The 26,444-nt window shown below is 37.1% G+C and overlaps 1 protein-coding gene across 5 annotated transcripts in view; it reads right to left on the bottom strand.

Moving 5' to 3' along the window:
* SORCS2 (sortilin related VPS10 domain containing receptor 2) overlaps positions 1 to 26,444 on the bottom strand; it is a 600,944-nt gene that overhangs the window by 99,587 nt on the left and 474,913 nt on the right. For all 5 annotated transcript variants that reach the window (XM_017828054.1, XM_017828052.1, XM_017828051.1 and 2 more), the window contains exons 4-7: positions 16,733 to 16,897; positions 12,035 to 12,108; positions 3,736 to 3,800; positions 1,467 to 1,585 (exon numbers count right to left, since the gene is read on the bottom strand). In XM_017828054.1, coding sequence (XP_017683543.1) covers positions 1,467 to 1,585; positions 3,736 to 3,800; positions 12,035 to 12,108; positions 16,733 to 16,897 — 423 coding nt within the window. The remainder of the gene's footprint in view (positions 1 to 1,466; positions 1,586 to 3,735; positions 3,801 to 12,034; positions 12,109 to 16,732; positions 16,898 to 26,444) is intronic.

Here is a 26,444-nt window from a genome sequence, read left to right as displayed (position 1 = left end):
TTACTTACATGTACATTTCCACATTACACTTCCATTTTGTGTCTGCTTATGCCTGGCATGAGATGGAATAACAGCTAAAGATGCAGTTGTACAAGGCATTCAGCAAAACAAAATGCTTGATGAGGAAGAAGCCAGTGTTTTGCTGAGCACAGCAGCCTGTAAGTTCACATGGTGAGAAACAGTTCTCTCTGTCTACACACCATGGAATGGATTTTAGAGTGTGCCTGGGGGGCACAGATAATAATACCTTTGAGCAAAATGAGTGCTATGAGTGCTAGATCTGTTATGAAAAATGCCTACTTTAATCCAAAAATTCTTTCCCAAAGCCATTTTTTCTGTTTCCTCGTAGTGCTAATTGTTCTAAGCCATGCAGGCTTTTGAAACCACTCCGCCAAACAAGAGGAGGACAGATCCTTTGTGTCCCTACTAATTTACAGGTCTTTGTGGTAGAGCCCCAAGGAGGGAAAGCTGCAAGGAAGCCATTCTGACAGCACACTGAGGCAGTGGTGGGGAGACCTATCCATTGTCACAAAATACTGCTTTCTTGCAAAAGTCAATGAATAGACAAGCCTTGCAGCAAACAAATCATATCAAACTAGGGGAAAAATGATAGCCAACCACTGAGGAAAGCACAAGTAACTTCCCCAGTAAAATCTAACAAAACAAGGAGGACATAACGGTTTTTTGAGAAATTTGCAGCTTTGATAGATTCAAATCACAACCCGTGCCAAGCACATAGAACAAAGTTTTCAAGTGTGCCTGAGCTGTACTGGTGCCATAAGCCTGACAAAGTTCCAGCCCATATTTCTGCACACAGGCCCTGTAGTTTGGGAATGAAATAACCCCAATGTAATTTGGACCACCATGAGTTGTAGACGTGGCATTTAGGGCCATGGTTTAGTGGTGGACTTGGCAGTGTTAGGTTTACGGTTGGACTCATTCTTAAGGGTCTTTTCCAACCTAAATCATTCTACGATTCTATACTAGTTTGCTCCAAGATCCCAGCTATGACTATTCCACTCTTTTGCTTCCTAAGCACAGCCATGTAAGTTCTTTCCTGGCAAAACCTCTTCAGAGGAGAATCCTTATGAAGAAGCTGTGCAATCAGTCTGTCAGTGGTTGTCCTCAGATGCTTTTATCAGGAACCAGAAGATATTGTAAGCATAAGAACAAAAGGGTTGCATTTTGCTTAACACACAAGTGTATTTATAGAAAGTAACTTTGAACCATACAATCTGCTTGGAAATTTTCATATAGTTAAAGGAAAACTGGTTGCACAAACTAAAGATGCCTTTTTTTTCTTTTTTTTTTTTTTAATGATAAAAGAATGCTTTGTTCCCCATAAAAATTCATAAATCATCATTTATACTCTGGAACAGGTTTCTCCCTGCTCCTTACAGTGTTGCTGCACTATTTAAAATTATTTTGATTCAAGAATAAGCTATGTCTCCCGAAAGTGAAAGTACCTGCAGAAATATGTAGTCATCCTGCACAGTCAGGGAATCCCGATCAGTACTACCAGCAAATGGGACTGTCATTGTCTTATCAGAACAATTTTGAATCTGGCAAGTGATGTAGCGATAACCTGAGGGAAGACAGACAGAAACATATGACAGGGCTATCAAGGGAAAAAGAAGCAAGCAGTATTAAATGTTATTCGTGTAGAAAAAATGCTGCCTTTGCCAGGTGAGTTAGTTGTAGAATTATTATATTAAACCCTCATACAACAGTTTTTCAATCTCCAATGTACTGAGAATATATTAACTGCTTACAGTTCAGATCATTCCCTGGAGGCAGCCTGTTATTATCCAAATGTTGCTGGTCCAGAGAGATTAAAGGTTAGATGAATGAGCCATTCATGGGTGGGGATAATAGAAGGAACCTCTTTTCTCACTTAACCTATGCACAGAGCCAAATTATTCACTTGGAGAAATGGCAGCCTGACACAACATAACTGAAATCAATAGATCAACCCCAGTATAAAATTGTGATGAATGAGAAAAGAATCAGACTTCGTTTAATAGACAGTGTGCAGAATTTTAAAGACTATTTTCAAAGCTCTGTACGAATGTGCAGAGACACTATTAACATGCTATTGGAACTGCTCTGTTGGGGCAGAATTTCTATATTCATAATTAATACTTTGCTGAAAAAGCCTGGACTGATTTATAATCAGTGGAGGCTGCAGCCTTTCTCTTCCTCTCCAGTTAGCAAGGACTATCCTCTCTACCTCGGTTCTTAGAAGAGCACCACTGCATCTTTGATACAATCTGCTCTTATCAGAGAGAGCAGAGCCAACAATTGTATCTTACACCAGTTGTGGCTTAAAGACCTTCTCCTAGATTCAAGCTCTTGTACAGTTCACCTTCCGTCACAAGCTTCTGAGCACAAAGTACTTGAGTGACTTTTCCAAGCACAGTGAGGAAAATGTTATATACACAGTCTTGTGTCCAGATCACTAATTCTACCCATGCTCCATGTACAGCACAAGGGAGAGCAAACAATGCACCCCCATGTCCTTCACTACTTTTGCAGTGCGATAGGAAATGCATTCCACACTTAATGACTTTTAATTAGACAAGGCCAAACCAGTATACTGGATACGATTATTTTTTTTAAAATCTGAATGTATTTAGAGTCAATTCAAGTTCTCCTGATTATATCCAAATCATCACTACCAGGACATTTGACCAAGTGCAGCAATGGACCATCTAAAAGTCTTGCAGATATTCATAATTCACATCACAACAGTTATAGCTCTTCATCAGATAGGTGAAGAAACAACAAAGATGTTGTTTCCATTAAAATCAATGGCAATGCTTGTACTGACCATAAGTGCAAAAAGTCAGTTTGTTGAGAACCCAGCCAAGAAATATGTCATTATTCTTTTTCTGCTGCTTCTGTTAAATAAAAAACCCAAACAAACCTTTCCATTCAGGTCCTAAAAAATCTTTTTACACTGTCTCTAAAGAAAGCAGCTGAGGGAGCTGTCACTGTGTCTCAGAAATCTCGCTTCTAAAATATTTAGAAACTCTCATCCAGCTTTTAACATGGCAACTTTGATTTTTTTGATAGGGCTGAAACGAAGAAAAGTTACAGGATTGGGATAAATTAAACTGCACATTCTTTACAACTCATTTTTAAGATTGCACAGGAACTTAGATAATCAGATTCAAGGAATTACATTACCTTTAAAGAGTACAATTGGTAACAAGAAACTACACCAGATTTTGGAATCATGGTGACTCTTCAGTACAGCACATCCTGACTACCAGTCTGCTTTTTCATTTATTTTCCTTTTGAAGACTCAAAGTATACTGGATACTGTAACATGAGGAATTTCTGGGAGCTGGTGGTTAGTGCAGTAGACCTGACATATGCAATGATTCACATAAACAGACACTTACCCAGCACTAACACTGCATTGCCAGTTTTATTTGCAAATTGGGAAAAACTGTTCAATGTTTAACTGCCAGAATAAATTGCACCATTAATGGACATTTTCAACAGAGCATAAGATCTTGACGTCAACTCATCTTACAGGGGAAAACAAGTAGATTTTAAATTATACTATATTTTTATATAACAGGGCAGTTTTGCTGACTACATATAAACAGAGAAAGCATCTGACTTGTACAATTTCTCTTCTGACTAGTTTTAAAAACAAGTACCCCTAAAACAAAGAGAAATTACTATACACTAGGGTATCAATTGATAACATTTTCATTTGCATACCTCCACTGGGGTCCTGGATTTCCATATGAACTAAATCAGGGTCTGCATCAACTCCAGCAACGGCCCTGAGAACATAATATAATCAAATTATGTAGAGCCAGCTACAGAATAGTAATTATGTGGATGGAAGAAAAGAGAGGCTTTCATACTAACCAGCTTCAACATTCTAGTTGGGAAATTGAAATAAACCCCATTTATAATGTCCCATTACTAACATCTAGAAGGAAATTATTTTTTCTGTACTTGACAATGTTTTCCTTAAATTTCTTTAGAATCTCTTTTACTAACCTACGGATAAAAATAGGGTAAATTGAAAAAAAAAAAAACCAACCAGAAAAAGGTATGAAATTGGAAAAAATCCTTCATAATAATGAATTGATATATGTACACACAGAGATATGCACACAGTCACAGGCTCTGGCAAGCACTATAGCATCTTTTTACAATTACATTTGACATTTGAGACTAAAAAGCAGATTTAATGCTAAAAAACACTTAAGATTCCTTTCTTACTAGAGTTATCTTAAACTTGACACACAGTTTCCATAACAAATTGATACATCTTTGGTTAGTATACTCGAGAGAAGAGTAGATTCCGCTTTGACAAAGAAAGTGAAGAATAATTTCGAGAAAAACATCCTGAGAAGGAATTTCAGACAGAATTGATCAAGGTGCAGTTTAACTCTGAAAAGCTATAATGGGAATACAGGCTGATTTTCTCCTAATATCTCTCATGTCAAATATGCTCAGCCAAAAGATGAGTTTTCTACCCTCAGGGCTTCCATCCCAGCCTGGGAATGGCAGGCCCAGCTGTGCTTTTTTCTGGCCCTTCTATTGTCATTAGTCAGGCAGATTCTGCAGAGAAAGGTTTCAGCTGACATTTGTGTGTCACTAAGTGAGGCAGAATCCAGCCCCACTCCCAGAGTCACATCACTCTTCCCAAGGCTCTTCACTGGCATGGCAAGAGTCCATCGAGTCAGGAGATGTGAGTTGAAGACAGGCAAAGGAGACACATTGAGTGATAAAGTGCAGCTGGATGCAGATATTAAAAAAACCCATTAAGATACTTAAGAGAAAATGATAATTTTGATACAATTATTAACAATCAAATGCAATAAAGCTATACTTTGGATTGAAATTACATCATTGCTTAATTATTTTAATAGCATTAATTTATGAGGGGCAGCTAAAACTCAGACTCAGTAACTGGTGGCTCCTTGGGAACACAGTCCAGGGGGACAAGACTGGATGATTTCCACTGCTGCATAAAACCCAGAAATAATCACATATGCTGTTTTCCCCTAATAAGATAAATGATCAGTACAAAAAAGGATGGGGAGGGTGAGGGATAAGCCTCTCCAAGCCATAAGATGTCATGGAAACTTCAGTGGGATTTTTTTTTTTTAATAAATGCATGGAAAAATCTTGTATTTAATAAGAATATGGTCTCTCAAACACAAACTATTTTAGCATTTTGGAGGCAATACAGTAGGTCAGATAACATTTCAGAATCAGTGAGGTATGATAAGAATATATATAAGCAGAGGAAAGGGATGTGTGAACTTTTTTGCTGTGTGTGCTGTTATCTATCTTTCTAGATATCCACAACACCAAATCAAACCTGTTATCAACTCTGCAGTCAGCAATTTGAGGGAAAAAAATGTTTGCTGAATATTTTACTTTTTGTGTTGTACCTCATGCAGCTGAACCACGGAAATTTTTAGGTTGAATTTTCTAAGGCTCAGCTTGACATGCTAACAAGTATCAATAATGAAAAGGAAGTTTTTGGGTATTTCCGAAATTACCTCTTGTATCTATTATATATCACACATGATTTCATAAACAAAGTTTGAGGTATCTGTCAATATCTTTGCCTTCTCATCATTCTTTTAACAGACCAGAATTACAATGATCTCCCTTCTACTGTGCTCCTCGTAACAGTGGCAGCTGACACAAGTAGATTCTAATCTTGTTTCCAGTGTAATGTATTAGAGCAAGAAGATGTAGCTGATCTGTTTTAACTAACATTTCAGAACAAAACTTTCCAACCCAGACTACGTTTCTTCTTTAGACTTTTATTTGAGTAGATTTCAATAACTCACAAGAAAGGGTTTTTTCCTTAAGCCAGCCAGCAAAATAATACCTCTTTCCACCTGAAGTTCAGACATTTCCCCTACCCCTTTTTTAAAATTATCCTTTACTATCCAGGCAAAGTTACCTCTAAAAGGCAACTCCTTTATTCCTAAGCCAGCTGGATCACCTCCCACAGTGTCCACTGACTATAAAGAAGGTTTAGGATGACAGGTCCATACTGCAGTTTGACAAGCATTTCTTCTCAGTGCTCTACTAGATTATATCACTCCACTCTGTGTCCCCAGTCTTGCTTCTACTTTGTCCCATTGAACTTGCATTGGGAACTGTCTAATCTAAAGGCAACCCTGCAAAGATGTAAGTCAGTAGACTGCCAAAAGGAATAATCACTAAGCTATACCTGTAGATGTCTAACTTTACCCAAGTCTAAGTGAGTGGTGGTGCACCTCCGGAGTTGAGATGCATGCTCTACGTGCATGCATTCCAAAAGGCACAAATTAAGCAGAATATTTAAAAACTACGACTTGTGTTTTTCATTATTCTAATTGTACTGATGAACTCTAACAGCAGAGACTCTGTTTACTCAATGAAGACATTACACCCTCAAAGTCTACTTTTGAATGTCAGCTACTGAGCAGTTTCTGAACTCCAAAGTCCCTTTATCCAGCTTTACAAACACTTAGGAATAGCCCTTTCTTCTTTTATTGAAAAAAAGGCCAAATCTATTACAGCAGCTAGGAAAATCTTCAGAAGAGAGTATAACTAATATAGAAAATTTGAAGCTATATCCCTGAAGAATAAACTAATCTCATTTCAGTGGACTCCTCTGCCAACAGCACTTAAAAGATAATACTGTTATTTCACTTGTGCTTAAATCAAGAACCAAAGAGAAAGTTGTATGATACTCTGCAGGCTAAACACAATCTAGGTCCCTCTGCTCACGATACACCTTTCTTAAAATGAAGGGCAAACAAGGTACATACAGGGACACAAACAGCATATGATCCACTTCAACAGAAAGCTCAATTACATGTTTTTTTCATATTGAGGGAGAAATGCAAAACAACATTTTTTTGCACATTCATTTACGAAATTGCTACTAACAGAACACAAATGCATTGTACCAGTGTGAGGACTGTGTCCACACATCCATTCACAAGCACAATTTTACAGTTACCTGGCTGGCTTTAGGATAGGACTTTTTCTGTCTTATAAAGCAGAGATGCAATAGACCCTAATAATCTGGCAGTTTCTTCCTTTTTGGTTGACATTTCAGCATAATTTTTTTTCCCCCAACAAAACAAGCACTTTCTCAGGAACTATCTATTTTTCTCAATTTCAGTAGGGTTTTTGGTTTGGTTAAAATTCCCCCACTCTTTTTCTCACAGTACTTTGCAATGAAAATGTTCACACCTCAGCAGTCTGGGACCATTTCTTTATTTAGCTGTTTTGTTTAGGTAAATTCAGGGTTTTCTGGTTTATGTTGTTTTAGTGTTTTGCATTCAACCACTGAGTTTTCCAATGAAATTCAGACTAACTTTTAGATCAGACAAATCTTCCTCTAGGAAAAGAAATATTTCTTGACCAAGTATACTGTGCTGGATAAAGCAAGTGCAATACATACCAGCACTTCAGATCATGTAATGGCGTGGTTATAACACTTCAGAATTAAAATAGCCTGACTTGATTGCAGGGTGCTGCAAATACAGGTAACCTCAATATGCTTCTTCCCTTTCCTGTGAACATAAGGTTCCATTATCTCCCTTGGGCTTGTCTGGCACCACATTGAGCCTCTTGGGAAAACTAGGCCTGCAGAATGTAATTTTAGAACTTTTTTGAGGGATTAGTTTTCCGTTTCTTAAATCACTGGATCACCAACAGTTGAGCACTAATCCTGCAGAAGAAAAGCAGCAAGAAAGCTGCTATTGGTGGCACAGAGGTGGAATTGCCACCACCCCGGTGCAGCCTTTGTGTATGTCTAACCTCAGTTATGTTGTAAAGTTGCATTTAATAAAACAAAGTGAGAAACAGGGGGAAATCAGGGTACCTATATTTCCATTTGGGCCTGTATTTGACCTCCTGAAGGATACTGCGGAGCCCTTTCTTATGCATATGGTTTTTTAGACACCATGTCTCTGCTGCTACTTCCTTCTCAGGGGGAGGACTCCTCACACTCTTCCCCTGCTCCATCATGGGTACCTCCCACAGGATGCAGTCCTTCAGGAACAGGCTGCTCCAGTGTGAGTCCCCTGTGGGTCACAAGTCCTGCCACCAAACCTGCTCCAGTGTGGCTCTCTCCACAGGTCCTGCCAGGAGCCTCTTCCAGTGTGGGGTTCCCCAGTCTACCTCGGGCATTCATCTGCTCCACCATGGACCACCATGGGCTGCAGGGTGACAGCCTGCTTCATCATGGCCTTCACCAAGGGCTGCAGGGGAACCTGTACTCTGGCCACTGGAGCACCTCCTCCCCCCTCTTCTTCACTGACCTAGGTGTCTGCAGGGCTGTTCATCTCACATATTCTCACTCCTTTCTCTCACAACTGTTGCGCATTTTTTACGCTTTCTTACACAGGTTATCACAGAGGCAATACCAGCATCACTCACAGGTTCAGCTTGGGCCAGCAGCGTGTCCCTCTTGGAGCCAGCTGGAACTGGCCCTGTCTCACACAGAGACAGCTCCGGGTCTCTTCTCACAGGAGTCCTGAACTCTCCTGCTACCAAAGCTTGCCACATAAATCAAATAAGTCACACACATCATCACACAGACAGAAACAGAAACTAAACCCATTGCAAGTGATTAAGTCAAACTTAAGAATAACTGCCCACACAGATTCTTGGCTTCCCACACAAGAGCCTCTCACATGAAATTCAATGCTAAAGGCTCAGTGAAATCCTCTTTGCATTTCTCTCCTTCGGGACATAACATCACTGAAATCCCCTCTTTCACCTGACACTTGAATAGCCAGGAACCCACTACGCTTGACATAAACGGGTATGGCCGTGAGGGATTATCCATATGGGATTTCAGGATGAGAACGGAACTTTGGTCTCCTGAGAACGACTGCTCTACCCAAATAAACTCATCATTTTTTATTTTTGTGTTCTCACCTTTCATGAAAATAGAGAACCTGCAGCTAAAAATAAGAGTAACAGATACCCATAGCATAGGATCCACATATCCTAGTGAGCTGGGGATAAAGCATTCCTAAGGCTCTAGACAGAGTCATAAAAGAAATGTGTCAGGCCTAATTCTCTGGTAATTACCAATTCATTACTTACTGTCCCGGCGTATATTAGTGCTGATGTAGACAGCTGATTCACAATCTATTCTTTGCTTATGTATTACTAAGTTCTATTTTGAGAAATCAAAAGGATTTCTCAATGGTGCATAAGCCTTGGAGACTGAGAAGAATAGCAGCAGAGCCAGAGGAATGCCAAACTGCACTACTCTTTCTTCTTCCACATAATAACCACTCTTTTTTTAAAATGGGTTTCGTATACAAACCCAGTTATATACCATGTGATAGGTGGGTGTTTAATGTTTGGCTGGAATAGGTCGTATCTCTTTGCATTCCCTCCTAAAAATGCATCAAGAACCGGAAAAGGTATTTATAAATGAGGGGTATTATAACATCCCTTAAACAGAAATTGTCAAACTGGCGCCAGTGGAGTTTGTATGCTGAAGTAAAACTGGTCACAGCAATCAAAGTTTCTTAATTTTACAGAAAAAGAATCTTCTCAAAATTGAAAAAAAATAACATTAAAACATTCAGTGTTAAAAAAGGGGGGGATTTTAATCTTCCTAATTAATATTTACACAAAAAAAAAGAAATATATTCTAAACATTGACACAAAATAATTAATTTTTTTTAATCACAGTGTACTTAGTATCTTATTTTATCTTTAGTTGCAAATCTGCCTTTCATACTTTTGCCTTACAGTGCTTTTGTTTTTAGAATAGAATAAACTTTTTCAGTTGGAAGGCACCTACAATAACCATAGAGTCCCATTACCTGACCTATTCAGCACTGATCAAAAGTTAAAGCATGTTGTTAATGGTGTTGTTCAAATGCCTGTTGAACAGGCTTGGGGCATCAACCACCTCTCTGGGAAGCCTGCTTTGCCTTCTAAGATGCTAAGAGAAGGTAAACTCCTATGAAGGATTAGTCAACTTCCTTTTCCAAAAGAATAAATGAAACAAATAGGGAAAACAGCTAGGATGCTGTTAGAAAAGAGCACACTGTATCACAGATAGGAAGCAAATATCCTGTGCTCCTAAATTAGAGATAGTATAATACACTTTCCATTGACACCAATAATATTTTCATTAGTTCCACTACCATGAAAAATCAAATTCCACATATTAAATCTGCAAAGCTATTTAAGAAATGATCGAGAACAATTGAAAAGCAAATAAACCCCAGAAGATGGTATTAATATATTACTTACAAACCTACAGTATAAGATCTGAATGTAAATATTTCAAATACTCTGTCTCTACTGACCTCCCCTTAATACAGATACATATCATATTCCATTAAATTAATTGTATTTATATTTTCATGGAGTAAAAAAAAAAAGCTTTTTCATGAAGCGCATGAAGATTTGGCTGCTTCTGCAAGCACAGGAAAAAAATTGTTTTTACAAAACACATGAAAATATTATGACTGATAATATTTGTAGCTACTAGACTGCAATAAAAATCTTAGGCTATATAATTGACATCAGTGGTAAAGCTCAATTGAAATCAAAGAAAAAACATCTGCTAAGGATCTGCCCAGTCAAATGTTCCTGGCACAACCAGCCAGTATCAGCAAGAGNAGAAATCAGTATGGCCTATACATATAAAAGAGGAAAACAAGAGCCTAGAAAATATATCTAATGCCTATAAATGTACAGACTCTTAGAATTTATTATTCCTATCTGTGAAGAATGCGACATTTATGAACAACCACGACTTTGAAGTACTACATTGGAATTATTCCTATCAAAGATACAGGACACTTTCCTGATTGTATCTGAATGATATAAGGAAACGTAAGAATTCTGAAACAGCAAAATACAGACTTCTAATTAAATGTGTACTTTCTGGTTTTAATCCTGAGATACAGAGAACAATGACAGATTGAGTTGGAGAAAAACTGACACATATTTCAATGGTTTGCTATATTTTTCATAATTTAAGTATGCTAAGTGTCAGGGAAGAAAAACACCAATAAACAAGTATATGAGAGAGAGGCTTCCACTTTTATTTCTACCTGTTAATGACTTTATTTGTTTTCAGACTTAATGCATTTATAAAAAGAAATTATTAAAGACAGATAACCACATGCCCTCATGATTTACATCCTATATAATCTTGTTAGAGAAAAATTGATTATAAACTGGACATGACCCATGGTGTTACTCCTTAACAATTATTTTAATCTTTCGCATGGTACTTAAGAGACCTGAACTAAAATAAGTCATTTAGGAAATGCAAGTGTCTAGAAGATTATAACTTATTCTTGTAACAAAAAATACATACTTACGCAATGAAGTAAAATGTGAAAGGGGCAATTGAGTGTGAGATGGACCAATTTTAAAAGTAAACTAATTAAAACACTATCAAAAGTTTAATTTTGGTGTAAGAGAAACTATACACTTTTCAAATTAATTTCATTTGTTAAAAAAAGGGCATTGACTTATTTTTCAAACATTTTGTCAACCTGTTTAAATCACTTCTTAAACATTTAGTGAGACTGCACAATATTTAAGCTGAAAATGAAATAATTTGATATATGTGTCCTGATTAAAGGACAAATATTTTTCACCAGTTTCCTTATTAGTGCAAGTGTTTATATGACTCCAGTTAATACATATGATCCAATCTCTCTTAAAAAAATGTTATAGATTTTTCTCTGCAAAAAGACTGCTCTTCTTTCTAAAGATCAGTTTCACCAGTAAATGCAGAGCAGTTTCATTCAATATTCCAGCTTTCTTTACATCTTGGTCTCCACAGATCCAGACCTATAACCCTTCCATGTGATGATATCTGGTATGATCACTGGTATGAATTTGCAATAGAGGACACAGAAACACCAACATAATCTGCAAAAGATGCCAGGGCTCATACTGTCCCACTAGTATCTCTGGAAACATCTTTCTTGATTAGAATGAAATACTTTTGCTCTTCATTTTATTATTTGGAAAATAACAGACTTCTTACCAAAATATATGATCTTTAGAAACTCGTTCCTGCAGAAGGATCCATTTTTTCCCCAAGTCAGTAGATACATAGACCTAAAAAAGGGAAAAAAAGAAAAAAATGAGATGATAGGAAACTGCTAATATACATCTTCAAAGACAGATCCTATGTCTCTATTAAATGAAAGATTGTACACCAATTAAAATAAAACAAAAAACCAAAAACATTACCAGGAACTCTGTACAATATTTTTCAGAGTAACAACCTTTCATGGAGAAAATCTTTTGAAATATAATCTATAATTTAAAAAAACTCTGTGACAATGTTTTCTTATTTACCATTAAAAAAATTCACAGTTCAGCTGGGGTCAAATTCTTTTTTACATCATCATGGTTACTCAAGAGGGATGGTAGAAGGGCACTTCTCTTCCCATTCATTGACCAAAAAAGAAAAAATGTTCCCTTTAAGCCATCAAAAATACTAAGCCAGGAAGTCGGTGGATTTAAAACTCTGCTAAAATAGGACCAAAAGATATTAGAGAAATGCTTAGGAGATTTGATGAGGAGAGATGTACTTAAGGGATTGTTTCATGGATACCAATTTGTGGCCCATGAGAAGTGTTCCCTCAGCAGAGAGGCAGAAGATGGCCTGGACAGGGAGGACTCCAGCTCCACCTTCCATATGAATAATTCACCCCTGGTAAAAAAACAAATGCTAATGATATCGATGGATATAGCGTGCAGATGAAAGTTGTTTTCCCCCAGATTAAAGCAGGATATAAAATAGCTATTCAAAAATCTCCCTCCTTTAGCATTTGCCTTCATTATGTTTCCTCTAGTTAAAATAGGAAGCTTCTACCAGACTTCTAGTAAGATAGATTTAAAGCCCCCCGCTGTCTGCATGCATTTCTTATTTGATCCAATTTACATAAGATGGGTTTTCTCTTGATATCTCTAATAAGGAAAAAAAGGCAAGTAAAACTCTTCTTCTCTGGTGTGGGAATAAGTCACCAGTTCAGACACTGATTGTTCTGGGGGAAAGTGTCTTATAAGGACTAGTAAGGAATGCTTTTGTTTTAAAATGACAGGTTCAATGACAAGAGATGAAATAAACCCCACTGTTATGTATTATGTTCTACTACAGAAACCCAGCAATATTAACATATATAAAGATAAAGGTTGAGGTAACTTAGCACAAACTCTATGGGTAAATTTACTGAAGTTCAAACTAGAGAGAAAAGAGTATTTCCCAGAGATAAAAGAGTATTTCTGCATTTCCAATGGCTTTCTTCCATTCCACACTCAATTACAGCTGGTAGACCACAGTTAAGAGTAGGAAACTACAACGAGGATTCAGATTGCTTACTTTAGCATTGACCCAGTCAGTGCACAGAGAAATGATCAAGGACCAAGAACTCTTCATCCTCAGAGCTAAATGATGGGGCTGCAGAGCCAGGCTCCTGATTTGCCTACATTTCTGGTATTAGCTTTATTATGTGGGTTAGGATTTGATGCAACCAGGGTATTTTATAGCATATTCCTCTGAGCAACCTCCTGGGAGGGACAAATGCAGGCTTTGAATGGGCTAGACTGTACAGGATGAAGAACCTAAGCTTACTTCTTCAAACATTTGTCACCACAGGCAATACAGAAAAGATAAGCATTGGTTATACCATCTTTCTAAAAGGTCCCCGCTCATCGAGTTACCTGCCTCAGATAAGCAGACTGCTTAAATCTGGGAGAGATGATCACTTAATGTACTACCCTAACCCTGGTATCTAAGCTGCAAAGAAAGCCAAGAATTCAGAGGTTCCCGGCAAGAGAGCAAAATGCTCTTTAGGATAAAGGACAACACTGGCACGTGAACAAAGGGATATAGTTTTGTCATCAATGAATTTCAGAAGAAAATGAGAGAAGATTCTTGCCTTTAGAACAGTTGCCTGTATAGTAGGGGCCAAAAAATACTAAATCAAACACACATTCCTCCCACCCCCAAACCCAAACTACCTCCTTACACACACATTTAAGATCAAAGTCTGAGAGCTTATGAATGAACAGTTTGGCTTTCTGCAGGGGAAGCTCTGGTAATCTTACTGTAAGGGAGAGAAAAGTAGGACTAATAAGTCATATTCAAACTGAAACAAAATTTTAACTGACACAGTGTTTGAAATAAATAAAAAAGTAACATGTAACTAACTTATGTGCATATTGAACTATCTATAGCAAAAAAAAGTGACCCATGTATTCTGTTTTTCCACAGGGACATATGATAAAACTACTAAATGAGATCAGACACAGGGTGAAAACAGTTATATCAGTGAACAGTTAAAATCTTTGGCTTCAGCAAATACATCTAATAGATCTTGTAATTCTGTTTATTACCACGCATGTATTAAATGTGAGGAATCATATTTAAAAAAAAAAATTGGAAATACTTTTATGTCCTGCCATTTTTTCATCCTTTCAGCTTCCAAATGAACAATTAAAATCTACAGCATCCCTGACGAGGTTTAAAAAACATCTAGAAACATTTATGTAGACTCAGCGAACAGCTGATTGTTCTTCATTATAACTGAGGAGTAGCCAGAAAAAGAGCATATAGATTTGAGGCAGTAAATGGATTAATCCAACAACATTGACTGGATTTGCATTAATTTATAGTGTCAGCTAGAGGTTGGAGCTCTATTTAAACAGAATCTAGGGTTCTGAATGAATGAACAACGTATATTTTGCACTATGAAATGAGCCCTAAATAGAATCAAAAGTTGTGAAAAAGGCCATGATGATGCAGTAGACAAAGAAGCCTTGCTGATTGCTATATATGAAGGACTTAGTCCAGTATTCCTTGTAGTCCCCAAAGTGCCTTTGTAAGAAACCATTTGAGTAATAGAAGGTAATGTTTTCTCCTGAGTTTTAGATTGTTTTACGTTCTGATACTACTTTCTTTTAGGAAAGGTAAAGTTACTCAACTCAAAAATCTAGAGTACATTTGTCTCCTCAGGGCAACTTCAGATCAACACTATCTCCAAGATCATTGATTTTAGTACAGAGACCTTTTCTTGTGTCAAGTGGCAATTCTGATTTTCAACTCCTTCTATGCCAACATCATTTTATCTTCCTCTCCCTTCTAGGCCAAGTAAATCAGATTTTATACAAAATGTAAGCAGTTTACTGACCCAGTTACAGTCAAAGGCATCCTTCATTCATACACATCTTAGGTAATGATGTAGGACTTGTTAAGTAAGTCTTCGTGGTTGACTCCTTTTAGTGTCATATTGAAAGCCTGAGAAAAGCCCATCAGATTACCTAACTCTTCCTGCTATTCCTGCAGAGCAATCTTTTGTTGAATATTTTGTAGGGGTTTTTTGTCCAGTCACATTTAAGCACGGAAAATAACAGCATCACTCCTTTCAGAAGACTATCCAAGCCTAAAATGCCCAACAATCTCCCTAACATGCTTAATTCATCAAAACACAAACCAAATACTTCATTTTGTATTTCTGCCACCTTCTCTCTTCTGACAAATACTTCCAGCTACTTCTGGGCTGGTCAGCTTTTCAATACATTTCAGACTCTTATACTTCAATGTTCTGCCAATCTGTAACTATGCAGAGTTCAGTAATTATATCTACCATCAGGAAGAAAAGCCAAATTGAAAAAGAGGTTTTCATAACATAGACTTTCTATTACTTCAGGTTTCCCTGAAGTATTTTATTTACATAATATGTATTCAAGTTATTTGTAATTGTGTTACAATATCAAATTGAAGCTAAGTAAAATATTTAGTATCATCTATGACTTAGTTTGGTTTGTTTTTTATTCTAGTTCTATCATTATTTGCAAATGCCTGTAAACATGAATTGGTTTGGGATCAGCTATTAACTTATATCCCAGGAAATATCCCAAAGAATGATCTAACACCACTGGAATCAGTGCAGTATTTGGCTGCAGCATATGCAAATTTCTCTGACTAACATCATCACTTAAATATACACCTTCTGTGAAGTCTGACCGCTTTAAAACAGGAGTAATGATGGAGGTGAGTCAAGACCACAACCAGGACCAGAATTACAGCGAGTTTGCAGCTGCAGTTTTGGCACTGTGAAAAGGAGATGAGATGAGCTACACACCCCCAGTGCTTAGCCCAACCTATCCAGAAAAATGACTTTACAATTTAACCAGAAGAAATCTGAAAACGGTTCAAAATTTATGAACACAAACAACTCCTGAATCTGATAGTGGTATAAACACATCATAAGAGAGACAATTAGTCTACATTTCTACCGATTCCCCAAATCCTATTCTGTTGTACAAGTATGCAGTTTATTTTGTATAACTTTATTTTACATGGCATGTAAAATAGTGCCTTTGGAGGCACTATTTCAGCTTCATTAACTTTCTACTATACCATAAATTTTTTATGCTCACTTTCTAGGGAGGAGCACATTTCAGAAGTATTATTTAACTATATTATGCAGGAGGGTAAATATTCCCAATATCCATATCAACTGAAAATGCCAGGATTGAAATTACCATAAAAACAAAGATTTGGACATGAAAATAATAATGTTTAAATAAAGCTCAAAACCACTATATGATTCCCTTCTGAGCAACTGGTATTTCACAAAACCCAACACTAATCAGCATACTAAAAGTTTTTGTGTCTTCTTAACAAAGTAACTCTTATATTTCAAACAAATGCTGTATCTTCAAGCTTTACCTTGCCTTCCTTGGTGTAAGCAAGTATTTTATCTTCTTCTTTTGGGTGAAAAAGGAGGGTTTCCACAAAGAAAGTAATGGGTTGTTTCTGGAAAGTGGCTCCTTCATCTGTGCTTATGAAAAGGCTTTGGTCACGGTCATTGTGGGAAGAACTTACAAGAATTATCTAAAAGACAAAACCAACAACATACATTCAGAAGACTGTTGTCTCTATAACAGAAAACACAGCCCTATTTTTCTTGTATAAATGTCACATTTTGTACATACCTTAGCTACCAAAATTCTGTGGACAAGAAACTCAAAAGTATCTAAGAGTTAAGGACTGCAAGATCTTATTAATCTTGCCTGACCAAATCTATGAATGTTAAATTCTATAACTTCTCTTGCAAATTACACCAAATTGATCATGCTCCTCATCTCTACTCAGAATGAATGCCTTGGATTTTGGTGCTTTTGAAAGGTTCATGAGGCCAGATGAGAAAATCTCCAGATTAACAAAAAAAACCCCAGCTAGTAATGACTCATTTTAACATGTCTGTATAAATACACCTCTTTGTCTAGTGAGGCTACTAAATGTAAAAATAATCATTGCCATAATTATATTAGGTGACTGACTCAGGAGAAAGAACTAGTTAATATCTCTCCACTCCTTCACCATTCTCCTCTCGCTGACATATTTCAGATAAAAAGGCAATTCACTTTGATGCAGAAAAATATGCCAATAAATTATTTGCATTTCTTTCTCAGGTCCAAATTATGTCTTGACTCAAACAAAGTAATATCTTGAGCTGTGTCCTTGTGTGACCTTCATGTCAAGCTTTCAACAACAAAGTTCTCCCCACATAATTCAGTCAGAACTTGACTCTTTTCAACCTCTTCACCTTTCGCAGCCGGTCAGCATGTTATAGCATGGTTCTAAAACTGCTAATATGAGGATACATTTATGATTGTCTTTCCAGATCAAACAGCTCCACTTGGCATTCAAAAATGTGCCTTTATCAACTGATAGCCTGCGAACAAAATGGATTTTCATAGTCCAGCTGGGCTCTCTCTAGCTCACACTACAAAAACAATAAAAAAAAAAAATCCTGAACTCAAAATGCATTTAGAATATTCAGCAAATGTTGCAGAAAACACCACAGAATACTGATCACTGCGATACAATGACTGTAAATTGCTTACAGAGATAAATAGCAATGAGTTATGCAAACAGAATTACAATAATGTGAATACAGAGAAGGAAAGAGATTAGAAAAAACAGTATAATTTTTATGCAGTCACTTTCTTGAATTAAAGCTGAAGTTAAAATTTTGAAATTTTAAATGAATTATACAGATATGACAGCTGTATGAGCTTTTACTACAATTGGTCTTGGGGGAAAAACTATAAATACAACATTTGTAGATGCTCCAATTTGACAGGTTACTTAAGCGTGTGCACTTGTACTTGAAGCACATACACAGTTTCACTAATTTCTGAAGGACTTTTGTATACCTCAAATGGGGCACATATTGAAGTACACTGTTGAACAAGAGAGAGAATTGCACATACTTCAGGGTTCATGGTCCACTGCTGAAATCCCACACTAAAGCATATATTAAGCCAAATCTAATTCCATCAACTGTGTGACTAGGTCAGTAAGAAGAGCAACATAATAACCCATTATGTTGCTATAATCTTGAATTTTTTAATGATATAATTTACCCAAGAGCAGGAACAGGAAACTAACATTTTTAAGCCTCTGTAAATGACACCTTAACAAAGGTCATCTCTTAGTCCTACTGTATCCAATGGCTTCCTGTCTCTTGGGAAGTGCTTCAAACAGGGTCTGTTCAATTTATTACTATCTATAGTCCACCAGTAGCTGCTGGTGGCCTCGATACAATATTCAAAGATTCTTGTAACACACTTATTAGGTTTTCTGCAGAAGGCATGGCATCAACCTGAAATGGAATGTGGTTGTGATGTGCTGCACTCGCAAGATGGAGTGAGGAAGCATTTATGCTTATCTCCAGCATGGAGATCTGTACTTTCCTTGCCAGATTCCCATCCGCAACTCAGGCTCAAAATATCTATTTTACCTGGAAATAGATAAATCCAATCTATCTGCCTGCTGAGAGAGCTACATAAAGCTCACTCCTGTTGGTTCATGACCAGAACACAGACAGAAGGATCAGGTTCTGTCCACATGCAAGGCTGCAATGTGAGCTCCACAATTCCTGATGAGCCTTGTGTCCAGCCATGTCCTCACATCTGAACGCTGGCACAAAGATGGTCCTGAGCCTCATGCTTAGGTTGCAGCATGTAGAAGCTCTTCCATGTTGTACCACTAGAAGCAGTACGGTAGGAATTCCATATGGGAAGCTTTGTACCTTTGGACACAGTCTTCTAGTGCAAATAACACTTTCTGTAAATACCATTATACTCATCCTGTTCTGTTAATATTTTTAAAAAAGTGTACAAGACAACAAATCAGTATGGAATAGACTCCAGAAAAGACACAAACTGCAGTTGTACAGAGCAGTAATCTCTGGACTACAGTGCTATTGTCTTGGTTTTTTGGTTTTTCTTTTTTTGTTTTGTTTTTGTTTGTTTTTTTTCCCCCGATCCTATAAATCTTACACTTGCAAAAATACCAAAATATTGGCTTCCTAATAATAAAGGAATGAGATTCATAACATTGGGAGTGGTTTTCACTGTTAATGAGGCTTAAATATAGGCATGTCTAAATTTCATAATGTAGATCCAACAGCATCTTGTAGAGAACATAATTTTAGAAACTGAAGTCAAAAGAAAAATGCTAGCTATAATGAAATGCAAACACACTGTGATATTTGCTAATGCTGTCCTTCAAAAATATTATATGTCTTTTGAAGTTAAACCTATCAGAAGAAAAACAGCCTAAAGATTGCAGATTTCTAAGCATATATGCCAGGGTCCCTAACTATTCTTTTATTCACACACACATCATAATTCATGTAATGAAATATTTTTCAATTTCACACAGTGTTCTGATTTATATTTCAATAGTTTAAACTGATCATTATGTATCAGGCATACAGATTCCCTTCCCACAGCTAACACACCGGGTGCTCAGACTTGCCTGCTGGCTAACACTACTTATTTAGGAAAATGCTCCAGAGTAAATATTGTACCCACATTAAATGCTTTCCATATCAAGTTTTATTTACTTTGTAAGTGGAACAAGTAGCAAAACCTTCCTGCAAGCAACTGATGAAGGGATGCAACTGGGACATACTATCAGGAGAGCTGACTAGCAGTGATTGCTGAGGGTTTTAACTCAAAATAAACAACTACTTCCCTGAACAACTGTGTATTCAAAAATCAGAACAGATTTTAAGCACAGCTAAATTTCAGTTAAGTTTCTTTTAAACAATTTTTTACATATAATCTGTCCCCCCGTGAGACTCTCCTAATATTTTTTAGTAAATTGTAAATTTTATATTATGCTGGTTATCTCTGACCTCACTACTTAATCTCCCATCAGCTAAATAAAGCACATTGACACGTGTATACATTCAGAGCAGATGTAAATCTACAACTCCTACAAGTTAAGCACAGGTGAAAAAATATTTCAAGGAGATAAACAATACGATGAATTGTAATGAAAATGAGTAAAAATAGTATTTGTAATAGGTGAACAAGGAGGAAAGTAAAAAAAAAATCTAATAAAAACAAAAAATACTCCCTTATGCCAACATATTAATTAAACCATTCCAAAACTAAAGAAAAGTCATGCTTTTCCTCATTTCAGGACAAGTTAGGGAGGCAGGAGTTAATAGAAAAAACAAATAAATCTGAAAATAACATAATTAAATCCATTTATGTAATCTCCCTTTCAGGACTGATTGGCCAGTGTGCATGTCTAACCATTCTTGTTATGAGTGGAATCACAATCTGAGCCTCAAAGGATGAAAAGATTCTGATGGCTTAGGCTACAGTACTTTGCGTATCAGACTTCTTCCACTGTTACCATGAAGACTTGGAATAATCATAGTGATTACTTGGGAGTCTTAACTGTAGATTTGGCAGCAATTCAAAGCTATGCTGCAATTTCAAGTGACAATAAACAGAAGATATTAACATGCATCATTTGCAGTGTCTGAAATAAAACCCTCCTCCCTTCAGTTTAGGTCCAATCAAAATTTAAACTCAAGACAAATTTGATCTTAATCAGCACTTTCTCTAAAACAAGGCAATCTTCTAACATATTACAATTGTGATATCTCTTTCAGCTTCAGAAACTGGTCTTAATTTTAATTGTAGGTTTTATTTTCCTTTCTGTTTTGCTAGTATTAAAAAAGGAAAAAATGAAAAGGCAAATATCCATGATGAATAAATTTTTAGATTCACAACATCTGACTTGCTACAGGAGATTTTTGCAGTAAATGGTGTGAGAGACACTATTTTTTAATTTCATAATCCTACATAAGGTCAGAAAGCAAGGCACCTCATATTCCTCAGCATTCTGTACTGACCTCAAAGGAAGAAACTTCTTCTGGGCAGAGTAAGAAATCAAAATATAGGAACTTTTCATTTAAGCACACAGCAGTCATGCTGGGAAGCCAAGCATGCCCAGGAAGAACCTAAACCTCCTCAGCCACCTTCAGTAAGCTGAACTCTGGACATAGAGGATTCAGCTATGGGATATAATCCTAAAGAATGCTGGTCGCACTCCAGCAAAAACCTTAATGATATGAACTTACGAGTTCATCCCCACTGAGGTCAAATAATTTCATAGAACACTTCCAGGGATGGGTCATCAACAACTTCTCTGAACAACAACTTTTCCAGCACCTCACCATCTTCACAGTAAAGAATTTCTTCCTAATACTTAAACTAAATCTACCCTCCTTCAGCTTAAAGCCATTAAGAACATGCAGTGCTAATGTCTAGATGAAGGTTCTTAGCTAAAGTGGAGACGAGGCTGCTGGGCACAAGGTATCACCAAGCTCCCGGTGACACCATCCCATAAACCTCCATGCCCACATGTGTTTTGAAAGAAAATATTGTTTGTGCCAGTACAGCCAATCTCAGGGCAATATTCACAGAGATTCACAGCACTGCAGTCACACCCCCAACATTTTTCAGATTAAATAACTCACCTATATTTCTTGGTTTTACAATTTACGTTGTTTATGTGTTATTAGATATACTTGGCTGATACAGAAATTACTAAAGCTCCTGATCCCAATTGTAAATGAGATGTTGCTTTTCAGGTAGCATTCATAAAACACACAAGGTGAACTGCCAAGGGTTATGATTTTTATCTTGGATGGTATGAAAGACCTGATAACTCAAGAGTGGCAAAGCTAAAGAGTTAAATACAGTCCCTTTAATCTCAGAGTGGTAAGAAACAAAATCTAAAGAATCAATCCAAGATAATTCCAAGCAGAGAGCAAAATAAAATGCCACCCAGATAGCAGCTTAATCTTGAAGATCTTCCCTAGAAGTTGCATTACAAAATCACTTCTCAACAAATATTAGTTATTAGACAATTTAATAAGCCAGCTTTTGTGTGCAACTGAATTGTGTTGAATATGTATAGAAATACATGTACAGAACATTCACATACATGCCAGAACAGTATTTTACTTTTCATGGTAAATATTCACAACTTCCTCTAGAATTCTTACTTTCTTTAGATGAGCCTCTTTCAAGGTGTCACACAGAAGTATTTTGAAACAGCAAGTAGCCTCTAAGAGAACCACCATAAGGGAAGAGAAAAAGGGAATGTTAAGGATGACTCCCGGGAAATTTTCACTACAGCAATCATGTAATCTCAGGACACAGTCAGAGGCCATCTGAAGCAATCCTGGTGCAGATAATGGAAAGCATGTATTACAGTTTCATCTCCCTTGCGTTGTGGTCAGCTCATTAATCATTTGGAATATCCCAACTGAAGCTGTAATATTTTTTATCTACTACCACCAACTTATTAGGCACTTTAGGATGTGGAGTGAATATTTAGAGGTCAGGATCTCAAAATAAACTGCCTAGCAACTGGAACAGATGGTAACATGTGAGATATACTGAAGAGGGAATGAACATCAGAGTTAGCACCTTAGCAGAAAAATGTGTTCAGAGCAACTGGACAGAGAACAATTGGCTCACACTGCAAGTAGGCAAGCCTGAAATAATATAATCTGATCATGAAAGAAAATAGTTTTGAAATAGTTGGCTTTCTTTTAGGGCATTCACTACAATGAAAACAAGTTTAAGAGTGGTTACATATCGTAATAATGAATGCCCACAGAGAAACACCCACAGAAGTTCTGACAGATGTTGATGAACAGACTGAAAATCCTGCCCTGTTGCATTTGTTGGCAACCTGTATGTATCTAAATCTGCCAGGTCTCTTGAACTGAACACTTCAAAGGTGCTGATGATGCCAACTCTCCAGGGGATACCAATTACAGTTCAGTTCTTCAGTCTCCTTATTTAGAGAAAGGTAGGATATGCAAGCTGATCATTACCTCTTCCTCTGCAGGAACAAATCTCATCGACCTACAACCTGCTAGAACCAAAAAATTGTTGCCACTTGACTAGCATGGCAGGCCAAATTTTCCTGAGAAATGTTCTCCTCAAAAACATTTCAGAGCAGTAACTTGTGCCATCAGCTTGAGAATTCTAAACAACTGGCACACACTAAGTGGATCTGGCATTTCTGCAATATACTGAGCAAGGTGTGAACGTGCCAAAGGTCACAGCAGAGGGAGAGGAGAAACAGAATTCAACATCTTCATAGACGGTCCTTTCTTTAATAATTTTTCTAGTGGTATTTGCACCTATCTTGCAGAGTTAAGATATTTGCGTCTTGCAAATACCTACTAATTTGCACCTATCTTGCATTGTTTATCTTCTGCAAAATACATTGGTAATGTTATGAGCAAGTAGTTAATTAATAAGTAATACCTTTAATATGCACAGTGGATCTCTTAGCACAGGCTGAACTTGCACTGAGAAGAATAGAAGCTTTATTAGGTACCTAAGGTTGACATAAAGAAATCTAATACTATTTGTTGCAGATACTACATTTTTGGGGTGTCTCTGTCTCAAGTAAAAACAGAAGAGTCCTTTGGTCTTCCTGCAAAGTCCAATGTTAGCCTGGCTATTGCTAATTCCCCACAAAAGTGATCATTTAATGTACCCTTTGTACAGGCCTACATCTAAAGTGACCAAAAGTTAATGTTGAGATGTTCTGAGGGATGATCACCATATTGATATCTTCACATATTCAAATGGTTTAGTTTAAAACTATGCAGTCCGGTATACCAAGAACTGAATCAGACAGTCTTTTCCAGCATGCTCTAAATCAGCAGTTCGAGTGGGGAAAAGCACTGGGGAAGAAACAGGGCCAATTCTTGTCACAGCAGGGGAATGTTCCCTAACCTTGTTTTATATTGCCCATAAAATAAGAACATTTTGTGTCTCAGGGAAAAAAAAGGGAGTTGAATTACACAGTAGAATTGGGCAAGTTTCACTGTTTGTCACCAGTATCTCCACAAATATTAGTATTTGCTGGACAAAACAGGCACATACTGATCTTTTTAGCTTGGACATCCACAGACTAATCTAATTCAAAAGTTATTTTGTGGAGCTCCAACAGACCTGCAAATATTTTCTGCCCGAATACATCACAGAGCAAAAATACAAAACAAGGCTTCCCAAACAGGATAACGGATGCATGACAAATGACTGCATATGTGATTTGATCTAAGTTAATGAAGAAACAGGTCAAATAGTTCCTAGTCATCAGCCATTAATTTGTCAACAGCAAAAACTGCACTAAGCTCAAAGAGAAATTACATGGATGGTGATTAGTGGATAGGTAGAAAACATGAAGGAAAGAAAGACAGTTGTGGCAGCTAAAATTATCAGTCATATGGGATTGATCAGGACCTCATCATCTCGTGCAATAGGTGAACACTTGTTTGTCATAAACATTTTAAAGGTGAGCCTTGTGGTCTTTTATTATGAAATCAGCTCAATTATAAGGCTGTATAAAAATTTTCTGGGAAAATTAGAAAAGGGACCTCTCAAAACTTTACTCTGGTGAATCTCACTTTGCACAAGTTTTCCCCTCCAATCCCAAATACTCATCAAGTGTCATCACAGGCAAAGGCCTTCCCATAATATTCCCAAGACATCCCTAATACCAGCTGAAGCATCAACTTCAAGCAGTTCTATTCCTCTCACTCAGTTTTATAGAGCTTTTCTTATGGAGATCAATGTACTTAACGACTCTGTTACAAGTCATAAAAAATAAATAGCATTTTCCAAACTTGGAGATGGGAAGTGTGGGTGGGGGGGAAGTGTAGACATATTTGTAAATACACACAGGTTCAATGCCACTAGATGGGCTACCTCCAAAGTTGCTGAAGCAGCTGACTGTAATCACTGAGAGCTTTAAAAGGCTCCACAGTGGGGACAAGTTCCTGGAGACTGGAAAACAATAAACATCATGTCCATCTTAGCATCAACTACAAAGTGTTTCAGATGTGTCTCACACTGTATTTTGTATTTGTCCATTTCCATATCTAAAGGGGTAGCTGGCACTAGGAAGTGAGCTGTTGGAGTTCTTCCCTTCAGGAAGGACCTAATTCCTTTTGAGAAGTGTAGGTGCTCTCCTTAAAGGAGGTCTGGGCATAGTTTAAGATTGAACAGCTCTTCCCTCCTAGACCACAGGGGAAAATACAAATGAGGGGGAAGAGCTGAACTGAGCAAGTCTTCCATACATAAGTCACAACAGATGATGTGGTTTTGAAGGAAAAAATGGAAGAGACAGAAAAAAGGGAGACACAGCAGCAGAGGCAAGTGCTGGAAAAACAGTAATTATTTTTCACTTGAATTTGGCCATATCTCCATTATGTAGGCTACAAAGCTTAATTATAAAAGCTCTTGCTATTGAAATATTTCCCCTTATCTTTGATATCCAGTCCAAATGGACTGGAAAAAAACCCTTGAAAAGCAGAAAGGAAATGTCTTTTAAAGTAATTTTTGGTCCCATTAGGGTGAATCTCATTAACAGAAAAAGGACTTCACTGAAGAATAGAGCTTTTATATTCAGAAGCATACAGTACTGCTGTGCCTGATTCTAGCAGCACTGTAGATAATAAACCTTCCCCCATCAGGGCTTAGATTTTTGCAGTTGTAAAGTACCCATTTTTATTGAGGTAGGGTTTTAGTAAATGCACATACCTGCCACTCATTGTCCCCATTTTCTCTGGGTGTATTTGGGATTGCTGTTGATTGGAGCTTTTGGAAGATGAAGTCTAAAACATTTTTTCTATTGAAAAGCATCATTTTGCCATAACTGAAATGTGTTGCTGAAAACTTACATTAGATTTACCAGCATGATTCCTAAGGCCCATGAAGGAATTAGGGGGAGAGGTTATTCCCCCTGGAGCTGCTCCACTTTACGCACATACATAGGAAATATTTATTGGGGCAGAGAGACTGACTTTGTTGATCAGTTGTTAGAGCACTTACATGTTGGTGAAGGAACAAGTCCTGGCCTCTTCCCAGTTGAATGCTGTGATTATTAAATCTTAGGCAATTCTGTACATATTCTTATATATATGAGAGAGAAAAGGCTGCACATCACTCAGACCAAGTCAGAAATAGAAATAACATTCTTTTGCTCATTTGCTACCTTGGTAAAATTTAGGGGCAAGTGTTATTGTTTCTAT

The sequence above is a fragment of the Lepidothrix coronata genome, unplaced genomic scaffold, assembly GCF_001604755.1.
Source record: "Lepidothrix coronata isolate B3197 unplaced genomic scaffold, Lepidothrix_coronata-1.0 Scaffold145, whole genome shotgun sequence".
In the NCBI taxonomy this organism is placed as follows: Eukaryota; Metazoa; Chordata; class Aves; order Passeriformes; family Pipridae; genus Lepidothrix; species Lepidothrix coronata.
The sequence above is the reverse complement of the archived record's forward strand: the minus strand, read 5'-3'. Positions and strand labels throughout refer to the sequence as shown.